General features: G+C 42.2%; 1 protein-coding gene across 1 annotated transcript in view; it reads left to right on the forward strand.

The window, feature by feature from the left end:
- Positions 1–11,212, forward strand: part of chrd (chordin) — a 17,687-nt gene extending 6,475 nt beyond the window's left edge. Inside the window, exons 7-21 of the mRNA XM_046074732.1 lie at positions 437–578; positions 855–992; positions 1,203–1,285; positions 2,955–3,102; positions 4,493–4,599; positions 5,349–5,628; positions 5,794–6,035; positions 6,143–6,256; positions 7,198–7,389; positions 7,621–7,714; positions 7,885–7,941; positions 8,140–8,243; positions 8,462–8,725; positions 9,667–9,760; positions 10,082–11,212. Of these exons, the coding sequence (XP_045930688.1) occupies positions 437–578; positions 855–992; positions 1,203–1,285; positions 2,955–3,102; positions 4,493–4,599; positions 5,349–5,628; positions 5,794–6,035; positions 6,143–6,256; positions 7,198–7,389; positions 7,621–7,714; positions 7,885–7,941; positions 8,140–8,243; positions 8,462–8,725; positions 9,667–9,760; positions 10,082–10,146 (2,124 nt within the window). The 3' untranslated portion in view covers positions 10,147–11,212. The remainder of the gene's footprint in view (positions 1–436; positions 579–854; positions 993–1,202; positions 1,286–2,954; positions 3,103–4,492; positions 4,600–5,348; positions 5,629–5,793; positions 6,036–6,142; positions 6,257–7,197; positions 7,390–7,620; positions 7,715–7,884; positions 7,942–8,139; positions 8,244–8,461; positions 8,726–9,666; positions 9,761–10,081) is intronic.
- The last annotated feature ends 5,377 nt before the right edge of the window (positions 11,213–16,589 follow it).

Raw genomic sequence — 16,589 nt, forward strand, 5'->3', positions numbered from 1 at the left:
GGGGGGGGGGGGGGGGGGGGGGGGGGGGTTTGCTGGAGCAAAACTTTTGGAAAGAATATTTCACATGTTACATCACTGCTTAGCAGGGGGACAGAGATGATCGCTAATTAAAATGGAGATTACCCCTGAACTTGAAGTTATGAGGTGCCGGCACACTGCCACATTTCTTCCCCCCGCTCTCAGGAAGAAGTAGTGGTTTTATGAAGTTTTGCAGCCCGGGGTTGAGAGTAAAATCACATGGTTTGATGTATTTAGCAGATGTGCGTGTGTTGTCTGTTTGTCTGTTTGCCTATGTGGCTTTTTCAAGACTGAGAGATATATGCAAATGTTTGGAGTATGGTTTGATATCCATATACAATTCTATCTTTACTGCAACGGTACTGTTGTGTGTTGTGCTTACCTGTGTGTGTGTGTGTGTGTGTGTGTGTGTGTGTAGATCTGTGGAGTATGGAAGAACCTGGCTAAGCCTCTAATGCGACAGCTGCAGTCTGAGCAGATGCGCATCAGCATTGCCACATCGACAAGCAGACGAGAAGAAGTAGCGGGGAAGATCATCAAACACCGGGCGCTGTTTGCTGGTGCGTGTGAGATATTATAGCATTCTGATGGGTCATTATTTTTTTGTAATGTTCCTTTGGACATGTGTATGCCTTGGTCTTTGTTTAGTAGTACACAATAAACCCAATATTTACAAAGTAGTGGAATTGTATACTTCTCGTGTAATCTTAAAAAGCCTTGTGTGGATTAACGTAGCTAAAATGCCTGGGCTTTGTTTACAGATAAGTATTTGTATAGGAGTCCTGTAAGAGAATGCAGACACTCAATATGGTAATGTGCATGTGTCTTGTGTACAGAGACATTCAGTTCAACGCTGACGTCGGAAGAGGAGAATTCAGGCATGGGAGGTATTGCCTTGTTGACGCTGAGTGACACAGAAAACAACCTCCACTTCATCCTCATCCTCCAAGGCCTCATCAAACACAAAAACAAAGGTGAGAAGCAAGACAGAGAAGGAAAACAGAGTCTGGAAACTAGAGGTTAAACAAAACCACAGAGACAAGGATCCTCTTTTGGGATCATTGTTGCCATTTTAGTCATCAGTTTCTACTCATTTTACTTCAGTGTGGCAATCATCCTAAATCTGGAGAACACTGTTGAATGGGTGACAGACATTAATGAGAACACTGTCTCTCTCTCCTCAGAGCCCCTTTTGGTGCCCCTCCGAGTCCAGCTTATGTACCGCCAACACATCCTGAGAGAGATCCGAGCCAACGTCACCTCTCACGTGAGTGATAACACACATTAACATTAACACGGGCATTGGCTGAATATTTTGTACCAAATCTTCATGTTTGAAAAACAGAAAAAAGCAACTTTGGAAAAAAACCCAATATTCAATGTGAAACAAGTAGGCGGTTTTAGGGAAAAGTGTTGAATTACTGGGGTGAGCAGTGTTGTTGTCAGTTAGGAACATATGACACAGCAACACAGTCCTGGTCCCCCTCCACCCCTCTGCTCGGAGACGGATGTGGTGTGGTCACCACATCCTAGTGCTTTTGTCGCCGCCGCTCTGATCACAGCTAACTACCCTGAGACATGACAAGAAAAATAGATGGAGAGGAAGAGTTAGGGGAAAACAAGAGACGAGAGAAAGTGTGTGAGAGGAGCTTTTGCAGGAGACAGATGTGAGCAAGGGATGATAGACACAGGAGGTTGGGGGGCTGGGGATGTAGAGAGGATGGACTACACACTCCTCACACATGTCAGTGGTTAGTGGTCTGTGGGCTGAGATGGATGGAGCGAGGAAGGAGGGAGGAGGAGTGATGAAAGGCGGGTCTGTTTTGAATTCTGCCAGGAATTGCGTGAAGGGCCGATGCGCCTCTTTCGAGCCTAGCGCTGAGAAAGACTGTCCGTGAAAATATGTTCTCAGCAAATGCCACATGACCCCTCAGTGTCCTTGAGCTAGATACTGAAACCCAAACTGCAATCTCAATTTGAGTCTAGCTGAGTAAGAGAGGCAGATAAACAACATAGGGTACATCCTTTTTAGCAGAACAGGATTCTTGCCTTTATTTTTTCGCCTCTAAATACACACACAGACAAGCAAACACATCTGATTTTTAAATGTATGAAGTCACTTTTTAATGGGCCAGTAATCCTGACAGTTTTATTGCCTGATTTACACAAGACACCCAATCTACCCTTTTGCACCTTACTTTCCCTCATTATTCTGGTCATTCAGGTTCCCTAATGTAAGTCCCCTTCCCTCTGTCCGGCACCTTCTCTGTTCCCACTGTGTTTTGGCTCCTCAATGTGTGGATTTATGGTACATGTATATTTATATTGAACTGAGGCCCTGAGGTCATAAAAGTAACATTTCTTCAACACGCTCATACATCTGTCCTATTAATCTAACATTTCTCAACGTCCTGACCAACTCCCCCCGTCGTCCTGGAGTCCAGTCTGCCTGCTTGAAATTAAACTTCACTCAGAATGAAACATGTTAAGGCAAAGCAAGCCATATTTTTGCCTGGGGTTTAAGTGTGAGTGGGGTGATTTAAAATAATGTGTTCTTAAGTAATGTTTGTGTCCTTAATGGTTTCTAACTTTATGATTACTGGATTAAGGATTAAGGAGGGTTTTTTATTTTACTGCCTTAGGATCTGCTTTGCTCTGTGTGCTCATCTCATCTTTGTAAAGTATAAACTGAAAGGGATAAGTTCATTTTAAATTGGAAACATGTCACCACTCTGTCTTACAATAAGTTAAGGGTTTGGTTACTCCGGTAACATGTTAGTGTTGTACTAACATCATGTCAACAATATCTTAACTGTATAACTGCATTTTTATTCCTGGTATTAACACAGCATTTGTTTACATTGGAATATGGTTTTATATTTATCCACTTTTTGACCACATATAGCAACTCAAGCAAACTGTTTCAATCTGTGCAGGATCCAGACTTTGCAGAGGTGCTGACAGACCTGAATAGCCGCGAGCTGTTCTGGTTATCTCGTGGTCAACTGGAGATCGCTGTGGCGACAGAGGGTCAGGATCCCCGACAAATCTCTGGCTTCATCACGGGCAGGAAATCTTGTGACAGTAAGTGTCCCCACAATCATACACCGTTACACAGGGGAAATCAAAGCTTCCTTTTTTATTTCATGTCTCTCTTCACATTATTCCAGCGGGGTGGCAACAAACTCGGCAGATTCAACATGCACAGATGTTGTAAGAATGTGTTTTGTGTTCTAGATAGTTTGCTGTTTTTGTCATTCTCCTCTATAAATACTTGTTCTCTTTATTTCTGTCTCCATCCTTTCAAGTCTTATCGCTGGGGGGAAACCATGTTTATAGACCTTCTGTTTGACTTGGTGGCCCACCAAGACTGTGTATGCATGTCTGTCTATGTGTGTTTGTATCTATGTGTGTGAGAGACACAAAGAAAGAAGGACACACAACTTTTAGGAATGTCGTGGACGGCCCAGTTGCCTGAAACCATTAAAGCATACACACATGGTCTTTTCATGGGACGCACAATTGAACATGAGCATCGAACATCAAGGTGCCCAGCACTTTGGAACACTTACATTGTCTTGATGCACAAAGTCATGCGCACAAGCAGACACAAATATGCATAAAGACGTACATTTAGTCCAAGTTTTACACACCGACACACAGTGGTGCTGCCAAGGTCACAGTCTGCTGGACCTGACTCTGCACGCTGGTGTTCCAGTGCTGTGATTAACAGCTTGACGTTATGTGTGAAGAATTCAAACCCAACACACTCCTTTCCCTCACTCTCTTTCTCCTGCTTCTATTTCCCGCTCTCCTTCTCTTCGTCTCTCAGTCTCTCCCTTCGTGTCTCGATCCCGTCATTCGACTGTCCTCTTTGTGTATCTTTGTATCTATCCTCCTCGCTGGCTTTTTTCTGTCTCCGTGTCATTTTCAAAATTGTTCTCCACACTTTTCTCGCCCTTCTCTGTTACTCATTCCCTCCTGTTCTTTCAGCTTAACCTTTTTAAGCCTGCTACATTCAACCAGCGTTACCTCACTCTAAGGCTTAACCTTGGGTGGGTATTGTGTGTAGTGAGCGTGTGTGCACCAGACAGTGCAACAACATGTATGTTTCTGGCTGAAGTTGTTGCACACAATTACATGAGCAGACACGCCTCCAGATTAGTGGGTCAATTAGATCTGTCCCCTCAATGACTCTTGCGGGGATGACATTATGGGTATGTGGCTTCTATGTGTATGTGGTTGCAGAACGTGAGGGAATGTAATGCACCCCTCTTTCTCTCCCTCCTTAACACCAACCAGCAAAATTCGAACATAACAGAAATCATTGCCTCATCTCGCATGCTGTCAGGCTCTACTATGGTTTAAGGGAGGGATACTCAGAGGGGAAAAGTGATGGATTTAGATAAGAAATTTGAGCAGGAATGTGTGCAAATGTGGATTTTTGACATAAATCTGTCTTTGTCTGGCGCAGCTATTCAGAGTGTGATGTCCAGCGGTGATGCATTGACCCCGGGGAAGACAGGAGGAATGGGATCTGCTATCTTCAACCTCCATAATAATGGCACACTAGACTACCAGGTATGGATTTGTCCACTACGAGGGAGATTGTTTTTTTATGATTACACATAACTTGAATCTGGGGATGTACTACATAACAAAAAATGTTACACAGTTACAGCAAAGCCCAATAAAACAAAAGGAATGTATTCTCATATATGTTATATGGTTGATTATAGTAAAACACCAAAACCGGCACTTGTACTGAGGTTGCAAACCTCGCTTACGCTGCTATTGTAACATGTTCATCTGCGTTCTGGGTTGTACCTGTCCAGGTTGGCAAAATTGAAATGTTTGTGATAGTGTAAATTGGATCAGAAAGGAAAGAAGTGACTGACCCACCAGCCGTACTTCCATCCAGTGTCAAGCTGAATGTCACCAGTCTTACTCAAATGAGATTAATTGACTCTTCTCCACAACAAACCACACACCAAACCACAACAAAAACAGCTATCTTTTACTTAACAATCCCCTTCAGAGATGTTCTAAAACATCTAAAAATACTCTACTTTTAATAATAATGAGTGTCTGATGTGATTTTTCCACCAAAAATGTTATAATACCTCATTGAAAAATCTTAAAATGATATCCCCTCCTTCTTGTTGGAAAATCGAAAATAATAATAAACCCACATTTTATAAATTACAGTATTTTAACTGCTGGACACAAGATGCTTCCTACTTAACTGACCAAGTGAAGTAAAAATAAGCAAAACATGTTTTAGTGTGGAATGGGATTTTAACCATTTCTCCCCGCACCTCTTCCTCCAGGTTCAGGTCGCAGGTCTCACCAGTGACTTTGTTGGCCTCACTATTGAGCTGAAGCCGCGGCGGCGAAACAAGCGCTTTGTGCTGTATGACCTGACTCCGGAGTACAACAAGGCCACAGGCCAGGCGCAGGGCAGCTGGAGTCGCCTGGAGGCTCGACACATCCACATGCTGCTGCAGAACGAGCTGTTCATCAACGTGGCCACGGCACACAGCCAGGAGGGGGAGCTGAGGGGGCAGATTAAGGCCCTGCCCTACAGTGGCCTGGAGGCACCCAGACATGGTACGGATCAGTGGAAGCAGAGGAGGGAGAAGGGAGGTGTGGCAGTGGTGATGCGGGGGGTCATAAAATTCATAATACATGGAAATACATGGTATTGCTTTTTATATCACCAGTGTTTTCAAGTCCCAGACGCACGCTTTACTGAAGCATTTTCCCTTCTTTCAGATTTGCCCACCCCTCTGGCCGGCCACTTTGTGTCTCCACCAGTAAGAACCGGTGCTGCTGGCCATGCCTGGGTGTCAGTGGACAAACAGTGTCACCTGCATTATGAGATTGTTGTTGCGGGCCTCAGCAAGGCCGATGACCTCATGATAAGTGCCCACCTCCACGGACTGGCTGAGATTGGAGAAATAGATGAGAGCAGCACCCCTCATAAGAGGCTGCTGACCGGCTTCTACGGCTCACAGGTACATAAGTGGATACACTCGTGCAAATGAATGCACATATGTGCACACACAGGCAGAAGTATACACTCACACAGAAACACACTCAACCACACTCTCCTCTCCTCCAGGCTCAGGGAGTGTTAAAGGATATCAGTGTTGAATTACTGCAACACCTGGACCGAGGAACTGCCTTCATCCAGGTCGCCACCAAATTGAACCCCCGAGGAGAAATACGAGGATGGGTATGTAACGAAAAGCTACAACTTTACATTCATTTCTCATTTAGATTTTTTAAATTCAGTGTGAAGCAGTGTCCTCTGTCAAAAACAAAATGCCTCTCAGGCCTGGGAGTTACACATTTTTTATATATTTCTTTATATTAGACATTTTCAACCTTAAACTGAAAGACCTCTAAGAAGTAACGGCCTTGTCAAAAAATCATTTGGTAGCTGCAAAACCTAAGATGCATCAAGTAAATATGTTGGTTTATATTAAGTATATTAAGTTTCTATACTTTAGCTTTTGTAACAAAAACACAATGGTCAAGTTGATTAGATGGGAAAAAAAGAACAGTGAGTAGTACAGTCCTTGGGGCCTCCTTTAACCATCTGAGTGTTTATGTGTCTGTGTGATTGCTCACTTAGCGCTCACTAGCTCACACAAACACACACTTTCACAGGCAGGTGTTGTCTGCCTGGAGGGACTTTATTAGAAAGTGAACATTTTATTGAGGTTCAGAAACACACAAACGCAGGCCACAGTTGCCCACAAACCTATTTGCAGCTTCGCAGGTGTAGTGGTTGATGAGTTTGCCTGCCAGGTACTTACAAAGAAAGTGATGACACACACACACACACATACACACAACAGCAGGGTCCAGCTATTTAATAGCAAACAGGTCCAACACATAAACAGCCATCTGCTTGGGAGCAGAGAAACGCTTCATTTAGGAACAATTAACAAGGCAGCTTGACACCAGCCCTGAGTCAGGTGTGGCCAACAAATCTCTGACCTAACATACTTTCTCTTTTCTGCCTCTCTTTCATTTCCCCTCATTTTATCTCAACACATTTCACCCACCTCTACATCTACCTCCTCTGTGCTGTATTCTTCTTTTGCTTTCATGCACCCCCACCTCCCTCTATCCTTTCTTTTTCGTTTCCCAAATGTTTCCTCTCTTCAGGTCCATGTGCCAAACCAGTGTGAGTTTGGGACCACGGGGGAGGTGGAGCAGGCTGAGTTTGACGACCTCTTTGTGAAGGACCCCGAGGAGCTGAGGAAAGACCCCCATACCTGCTTCTTTGAGAACCAGTACCACGCTCACGGCTCCCGCTGGACTCCAAACTACGACAAGTGTTTCTCCTGCAGCTGCCAGGTACAGACAACAAACACAGAGGCAGCAATTAAATGTCTTTGTTAAAATAGCTCATTGAATGTTTAATTATCCAGGAGGCATGTTTTGGCACTAAAATGTTAAAGCATTTGATGATAAGCTGGGAAATGAATTGGTTTGGAGTCTTTGGGAAGTGCATGTAAGGACTGAATGTGTATTATCATCTTGTGTCAAAAATAAAACGTGCTCCTCGTCATCTTTCTGCATCTGTAGAAGCGGACTGTGATCTGTGATCCAGTCATCTGTCCGGTGTTGACCTGCTCCCGCACTATTCAGCCAGAGGACAAGTGCTGCCCGATCTGTGATGGTGAGACAGACAGATTTTGGTTGTACATCAGATATATAAATGTATATGTAACATTGTGTTTAATAGTGGTTATGCTGCTTTGAGTCCCTGGTTGTGTGCAGATTGTTTTCTTTGCTTCCCAAAGAACACTAATTCAGTTTTTATTTCCCCATTTCCTTTTTCCTGTTTAGAGAGGAAGGAGCCCAAGGACATGAAAGCTCCAGAGAGGGTGGATGAACATCCTGAGGGTAGGTTCTACCTCTTCTGTCTCCAACGTAACTTCTCTCAAACTACTGTCCTTTATTTGATTTTTCTCTTGTATTGTGTATTTCTCTTTTTCTTTCCACGTGTACTGTATTTAAATGCCTCCAGTTAAAAGTTAACTCATTCAGGCGTGTTCTTGCTGACTGTCCTCAGTAACCTTGTTTCTCTTTCCTCTCTCTCAGGTTGTTACTTTGAAGGAGACCAGAAGATGCATGCACCAGGAACCACATGGCATCCCTTTGTACCTCCCTTTGGTTACATAAAATGTGCTGTCTGCACTTGCAAGGTAAATACACATCAATGAGCCCACTCACATCTGGCTGGATTTACTATCCAAAATCCCTTAATGGATCATTTATCTTGTATTGGACTCCAAAGAAGCTGAGCATAAATACATTTCTGTTCAGGCTTTTCAACAATTTATGTGGAAATAAAAGGCAATCAGTCAGCTGCATTTTGTGCTGGAAAGACAGAATGGCTGCTAATGCTACATTTTATCCACAGGGATCTTCAGGGGAAGTGCACTGCGAGAAGGTGACGTGTCCGGTGTTGACTTGCAGTCACCCCGTAAGACGTAATCCCTCTGACTGCTGTAAGGAGTGTCCAGAGGAGGAGAGGACTCCTGCAGGCGTGGAGCAAAGCGATATGATGCAAGCAGATGGCCCGAGGCACTGCAAATTTGGCAAAAACTATTACCAGAACAGTGACAACTGGCATCCCTGGGTACCGCTGGTGGGGGAGATGAAATGCATCAACTGCTGGTGTGATGTAAGTATTGTGACTGCCAAGAAATACGACCCAAGGGAAAATATTGGTACTTTGCTGAAATTGTACTGAAATGTAAGTAAAGTTAGTGGTTATGAAAATTACTTGAAGGTAGCTCATTAAAACTGATTTATTCAACCTAAGTTAATTTGTGGAGTAGTATATTCAAAGAATCGTTTCATTGCAGTACTAAAATGATGAATCACAGTTTACAGAGAGTTCAAACTAAATTCTTTTAAAAAAATAAAGTGCTCTGATAATGATCTAAAACCAGTACTTTATCAAATGTATTGTACTTTTGTATCTAATTAAAATTTAAAGCTGCTCTAATCAATAGTTTTATATGATAAATGGGAGAAATGAGTAATGTGAAAGGGTTTGCTTGTAATGGCGAACCCACAAAGAATTATCGGCCGACTCTGCACTTCCCCTCAGCTCTGCGGAGCGCTTTAGTTTTCTTTCAGCTCGTTGTTTTGGTTTTACGGTCTGCAATTTTACTGTTCTGATTCACTCTTTACACTCTCATGGACAGTTTCCAGATGCTGCAGGCAGATTTTTGCCCACCAACAAACTGCAGACAGTTAGCAACTAGCGGTGAAGAAAGTTGAGCATTTAGCAACTAAAGAGCTCGGAGGAGTTGGAGACCACAAAAACTGAACTGAAATGACACTTAACTAAAATGAGAGTGAATATTGGACTAACATTTTTTATTCAGAAAAAGTATGCAGAGTCAAACAAAACCATAGTCTGTACTCCCTCCCATCTTGACATTCCTGCCATGGTGGTGGGAGCGTTGGGATCTTGCATTAGGATGCGTTGAGTATCCCTCCTCATCTCACGCTGTGATCTACATCCTTTCATACCTCCTAGACTCTCTTTCACCTGTAGCGCTACATTTTGCCTCTTTTCACCAACCCTCCATGTCCCTCTCTTATTCTCCACAGCATGGTGTGACCAAGTGTCAGAGGAAGCAATGTCCAGTACTGAGCTGCTCCAACATCACCCGCAAAGAGGGCTCGTGCTGTCCTGAATGCCTCGGTGGGTAATGAAGACCCGCAACAGCAGGGACTCGACTGATATATCTGAACATAGCATTCTTTACCTCCAATATGACAGAGACTCATGCCTGGCCAGAAACACATGCATGAAATCTCGTTTATACAGTGATTTAAAAAGTTGCCTTCAGGAGCCGCTCAGCTGGTTAAAAAAAATGCTTGTGTTTTGCTTACTTATGATGATTGAAATGCTGCTTGACAGTTTTCTCCACCTTGTTAATATCAAACCTCAAGCCATATCAGTCAGCCGTACTTCAAAGATCCTACTTCTTGTGTCCTAAATATATGTTTCTGTTCTCCATAGATTCCATAGAGGAAGACGACCTGATGATGAAAGCTCCAGACAAAAGCCGGACCTGGAGACACTGACCTGTGGGAACCCACACAAACAACACCAGACCCTCCTCCAGTCGTTTAACCCATCCCCTCCCTGATGGACCCAAAACCCAGAGCTGCACACTGGGCCTCCCCACCTCCTCACCTCACGCCCACCCTGTTATCAGCTTCAGGATTGTAATAAACAGAGAAGAGCAGAGACGAAGGAATGATACAGTGGAAACAGAAATGTTCCAAAGACTCGATAAGTGACGGGATGAAGCTATGAAGAAGCCCAACCAGACTTTACAAACCTGCTGCCTTCCACTTCCTGCCTTCCATTTTTGCTGGAATTTCTTTTTTGCTCAGTCTTTCAAAACCGCTCAACAGGACAAAATGTATATATGTAGAAACACCGTAGCACAGCTGTTCGATGGGATTCTTTTGCTGCTGATCCAGCTTTGTTTTGAGTGGCAAGCTTTGGTAAGCTTGTGCAAGTTGTATTTCATTGACAGGGCTTCTTTTTAGAAGTACAGCCGTTGTACTCTCACTGGAAAGACAGGGAAGTGTGGCTTAAATCAGCATGAATGTGAATACAAATGTGAATGTGTGTGAGTGTGGTTGTGGTTGTGTTTTTGTTGTTGTTTTGTTTCGTTTTTTACCAGTAAAGAGTCCGACTAATTAGCAATACAGAAGCGCAGTAAACTTCCTGGGTGGCAAGACAGGGTTAAAACACTGTTAAAAGAACACAGTGAAAACCTGGAAAAAGTGTTGTTCCTCATCTCTTGCCAGTCTGCAACTTGCATTTGTTGTAGGATTGTGTTTCCAGCCAGTATCCACCGTGTAGGCGTCCGAATTGGTGCTGTTTCACCAGGAGAGAAGCTCAGAGTGGCTCGGCCGGTTGTTATTTGAGCGTAACACTTCAACAGACCCGAGCTTTGCCTTCACCTCCTGTTGATCTCATTGCTTCTTTGCTTTGGTAGTTCCTATTTCTGTTTCGAATTAAGTAATATTTTATGAATTTTTCTACCATTGTCGTTCATGAAGATGAAGCTGGTTTGTATTTTGTATTTATTGAATGGTGTGGAGACAAAATAAAGAAGTTTTTGGTGGTAACGGAGAGAATGTCTGTGGCTTTGTTTTGGACGCTGACACTAACCAGCTCCCCCCTAATAATCCCTCCCTTGTTCCCTTTTTGCATTTATATCTTCATTTTTCATCTCGAGTCCTTGGGATTTTAGTTTTCCACTAAGTTCGTTTCTTTCTCTCTCATTCCCTTTTGTTTCTTTTTCCTCACAGTTTTTCACATATGGAGCTGGAGGGATGAGAAGCCAGATTGACCCGACTTAATCCTTCGCTTTTTCTTTTTCTCTCTATGCTCTATATCTGCCTTTTTACACTCTATTGATTCCCTTCATCGTCTTCGACACTTCTCCCCCTTTTTCCGTTTGTAATTTTCTCCTCTGTTACTTTCTTTCTGTCCTTGTTAAATGGCTTCTCCTCTGAACTCCTCCTTTCTCGTCATTTCATTTCCTGTTGTCTTTTCCCTATTTCTCTCTTTTTACACCATATTTCCCTTCCTTTTTTTCCCTTTCCTTTCATTTCCTCGCTTGCTTTCCTTCTCTGACAGTCACCACATGTGCTCAGCGCTGTGTGTCCACTACATACCTCCCCGTGTACACACACACACACACACACACACACACACACACACACACACACACACACACACAAGGTGCTGCCAGGCAGAAACCTAAACACATATTCAAAGATGAACACATGTACAAACTGACTCAGGAACACACACAGACATTGCCAAAGGGCAAGCAGAATTCTTTCAAACACACTCACACCTAATACTGCACTCTGCTGGCCAAAACACATTATTACACCAAAGGTGCCTCTAACAGCCAGCTGGCTCACAGTGCTTCTGACAGCACCTGTTGGCCTCCTGGAGTCACAGATCAGTGTGTGTGTGTGTGTGTGTGTGTACACAGTAAAGGCATGTTGGAAAGTCATCATCAGGCCAGCAGGGAGAGGTGATGTGGGGGATGTCAGAGCCGGAAGGTAGAGGTCAAAGGTTAAGCATTCTGAGCTATGGTCTGTGGCAGCCTGTGAAGGAGCATGAGACGTGTACCAGCCTGAGCTCTGCATCTGCAGATGTACTGCTGTGTGTGTGTGTGTGTGTGTGGGAAGACATTACATCTGTGGCTGTCACATTTCATTCAGTCTGAATGAAACGAGTGTGTGTGTGTGTGTGTGTGTGTGTGTGTGAATGACCAGTCAGTCAGTCATTTGAAGAGTACGAAATACAAAAGAAACAGAAAGAAAAAAGTCAAAAAGAAACGACAGAGGCCCAACAACTAACATGAAACACGTAACGAGCCCTGAGCAATATTCTCTACACTCTTGTAAAACAAAAAAAATTGACACGCGCTAACAGTTTTGTTACGATTTTCTTTCCATTGTGGCACATATACAAAATTATTGTTTTTTTTAACGTGCCAGAGATGCAAAAAATATATACAGTATATATATCTATATATACGATGACACAAAAGGTTTGCTGATAAAAACAGGCTGCGCTTTCCATGGCTTCTTCTTGGTCTCTCACTGACACCTCATCAGATATCTGTTTGGTCTGTTACTGATATCAAACATTTTACCAGCACCAAGAGTTATTCATCTTATTTATTGCTGTAATAACATTTAAATCAGAGCCACATGTAATGAACTGGACTCTGGTCCTTTTTCTTTTTTGTGGTTAAAGAAAACACTACACTGTTTTATTTAATATGGATGTCACTCTGTTATTTTGTTTTTTTTTTACTTTCATTCTCATTTTGTTTTTTGCTCTCTGTTCTTACTCTAAATCTTTATTTATTTGTTGATTCAGTTATTGCAGAAGGACACAACTTCATAATTACTCTTTGGATCCAAAGCGCCTCATAAATCCTGGCGTCTCCGCTGGTTGCCTCAAGGTGGTAACAAAACTCCAGAAAGTCTCTGCGCCCAGCCAAGAAATGGTCCAGCTCATGACCCGTTTTGTGAAAAATTTAGCTTCAGATTTAGTGTGCAGAGTGTGGTATCGACCTTCTCATATAACTCTCAGCAAGAAGACTCGAAAGCACGTTACTCAACATATTGAACAAATTATTTTCAAAGCTTTACTTTGATGCCTTGACATGCTGACCTTTAACTGTAAGACCACTTACATGGGTGTGTTCAGTAAAGATGTTCAAAATTACACAGTAAAATAGAAAACAATATAATTATTGGAAGAGGAGGGAATTTTACTTCTCTTTCAGGGCTTGGTGATAGTATATTATCCTATTAGTCAGAAAATTGGAAACCTTAACATGTAAAGCGTGGATTTTTAGGCTGCACCAACACATGAAATGAAGACTGTTTGCATTTTTGTGCATCGTTTACTGTAATGCAAATTTACCCAAACCGTGACCTGCCATATTTGGCATATTTCCAACGCTTGGAGCTTCAAATAAAAGTTAAAATAACCTTCTGAATTAATGACTCCTCAGCTCATTACAGGGGAAACTAGTTTGAATAAATACAGAAAAGTAGACAGTAAGAATAATGCAGATGGTGTCACGAGAGCGGTCCTTCAGAGGTGAGAGGAGGATGGTTTCAGAGAAAAGATAGAGGGTGGTATAGAAGATGAGGGAAATAATGAAGTGAGATGCGGAGGAGGAGAGAATGCTGGCCTGTTGTGTTGGTGTGACCAGGGTTATTTATCTTTATTTATGTTTCACACGGTTGAGAGAAACAGGGGAGTAAACTGTGTGTGGTGGTGGGGGGTGAGAGAGAGAGCGGGAGAGAGAGAGAGAGAGCGAGAGAGGGAGATAAATTAAACACAAATAAATTGCAGCACTTTTAAGTCTTGTTGCCATTTTTTTCCTTTTTATATACCGAAGCAGCTACAACATGTCAGCAAAACGAAAACTCAGCACGGTTTGAAATGCACTGAGGGCAGAGGATACACTGTACACAGATACATCACGCTCACTCACAGACATCCTCATTTGTTATGTATTGACAGTAGAGGTATAGTGTGAAAACAGGTTTCAGTCATCAGAAGGTCTCATCTGTCTCACACACACACACACACACACACACACACACACACACACACACACGGATTCAAGGATTCAATGTGTTCATTGTCAGATGTTCAAGTTTGCTTGTACACTGAAATTCTTAGTTTGCTGTCCACATCAAATGCCTACAATACAAATAAAATATATGTATAAATAAAAATATAATAAAAATATGATAAATAGAGGTATAAAATAAGCTTCAAATGTAAAAATTGTAAACATCAGATGTAAAAAAACAAATATATACACCTTGCTGTTTTGCAGGCAGACAGATTATAAACAGTTGTGCAACTGATGAATTATATACATGTGGAAATTGTGCATGTAGCAGTGTGCAGATGTGCAGTGCAATTAACAAGGGCTTGGTACAGTTTAGAGATGGGCATGATTATGGAATCCACACACCTATTAACTGTTTAGGACTCTGATGGCAGTGGGGAAGAAAGAGTTCGTCAGTCTTGTAGTCCCACATTTCACACTCCTGTACCTCTACCCGAGGGTAGAAGTGTGAACAGCTTGTGTTGGCGGTGAGTAGGTCTCCTTGATAATGGAAGGTCATGGAGTCCTGGTGATCTTCTCAGCTGTCTTCAGCACTCTCTGTAGGTGTTAGTGGTCCATAGCAGTAGTGCTGCCATGCCACACAGTGATTCAGCTGGTCAGAATGCTCTCGACAGTGCACCTGTAGGATCTTAGGTGACATACTCACACACACACACACACACACACACACACACACACACACACACACACACACACACACACACACACACACACACTATCTATGCCTCTGACATTAAAAAACAACTCACTGATGTTTCTTTGGATCTGTTTTCACCATTTCTTTTGGTTTTATTCAGTGTTATTCAGTGATCACAGTGTTGGAAAAAGCTCATTTACTGAATTAAAAGTAGTAAAACCTGCATTCAAATTTTTTACTTATGTAACAGTACAACGTGTGTCACTTTAACGTTGTAGCTGGTAAAGGTGGGGCTCGTTTACTTTGTACTGTGTGGCTTAATCTATAATAATATATCATTTTATTAGCTGATAGTATTTGTTTTAAAAAATATACAGTAATTTGTCAAATATATATATGTAGTACATGTGTATGTATATATAGATATGTCAAGAAAATGTAGTTGAGTAGCTGTACAAAGCAGTGTAAAATGTACCGTGACTGGTGCTTCAACATAAGACACATTTCCCTGAAAATTCAGTGAGTTCAGTAGGCTACGTTTGAACAATGTTTGGCTTCCCTGCACGAGTTTGTAATGACAGACTCAACAGCAGGACCGTGGGACTGAAGAGGATACATTTTTGCCTTATTAATTAGGAAGTAAAAGAAATGTTAAACTCTTTTATAAAAAAAAATTATACTGTATGTACTACTTTGAATGGCATCAAACACAGTTATTTGGGATTCCCTTAGACACGCTGCTCAAATTATACTACAGTAGAATGGGAGAGAGGGAAGCTTCATCATTATTTCATCTCTGCTGCCCTCTGCTGTGAACAAGATGAACTGACATTTTAAATCACCGTCAAAATGTCAAAATGTTTAACAGACCATGTACACACACAAGCTCTGTATAGCATCATAAAATGGTTCTTTAGGCTTGTACATTTGCTGCCGCAGCAGCCTTTATGGCGCCATAAAGAACTTTTTCAGAACAGCTCTGATGTTCAATCTGCCCTTCAGTCACTGAACTTTCACACATGCGCCACTGGTGCAGCTGCAGGGGTAAATACCTTGCTCAAGAGCACTGTGGCGGAGACTGCTCAAGGAAAAAACGAAATAGCAGAAAAGTGCAGATTGTTTCATCCTGGCCAGCTGTCTAACCTTCAGGCTCCTTGGGCATGCACACATTTTTTTATCATATCAAAAGGAACCTGACTGTAATTTTCTTGGAAATTCTCCTTTTTGTTGAGCCTATGCCTGGGGCAACAAATCACTCTCGGGGGTTAAGGATGAAAGTAAAGCACTTTATGCTTTATACATGGCCAAATATTATATAAAACACTTTGTATTACAGAGAGTTTGCTTTTTGACTTTCTCCCTTTGTAAAACTTCTACTTGAGGATGAGTTTTATACTGCAGCAACAGCAGCCAAGGTCAAACCTGAAAAGGTCACTTCCGCACCATCATTTTGACAGATCTTCTCTGACATTTGAGATTTTGCGAGGTTATGTCTCTTTGCTATATAAATGCCGTATGATATAAAGTTACTTTTGAAATTAATTTTGGAAAACCAGGACTTCAAATCAAAGCAAAACAAGGCGAGTTTATTTGTATAGCACCCTTCAACAATGAGGTAATTTGTAAAGGGTTTGAATAAAACATAAAAAAGGCATTAACACAAAAGTAAAAGAAACACAAGACAA

The sequence above is a fragment of the Micropterus dolomieu genome, linkage group LG17 (genome assembly GCF_021292245.1).
Source record: "Micropterus dolomieu isolate WLL.071019.BEF.003 ecotype Adirondacks linkage group LG17, ASM2129224v1, whole genome shotgun sequence".
NCBI lineage: Eukaryota > Metazoa > Chordata > Actinopteri > Centrarchiformes > Centrarchidae > Micropterus > Micropterus dolomieu.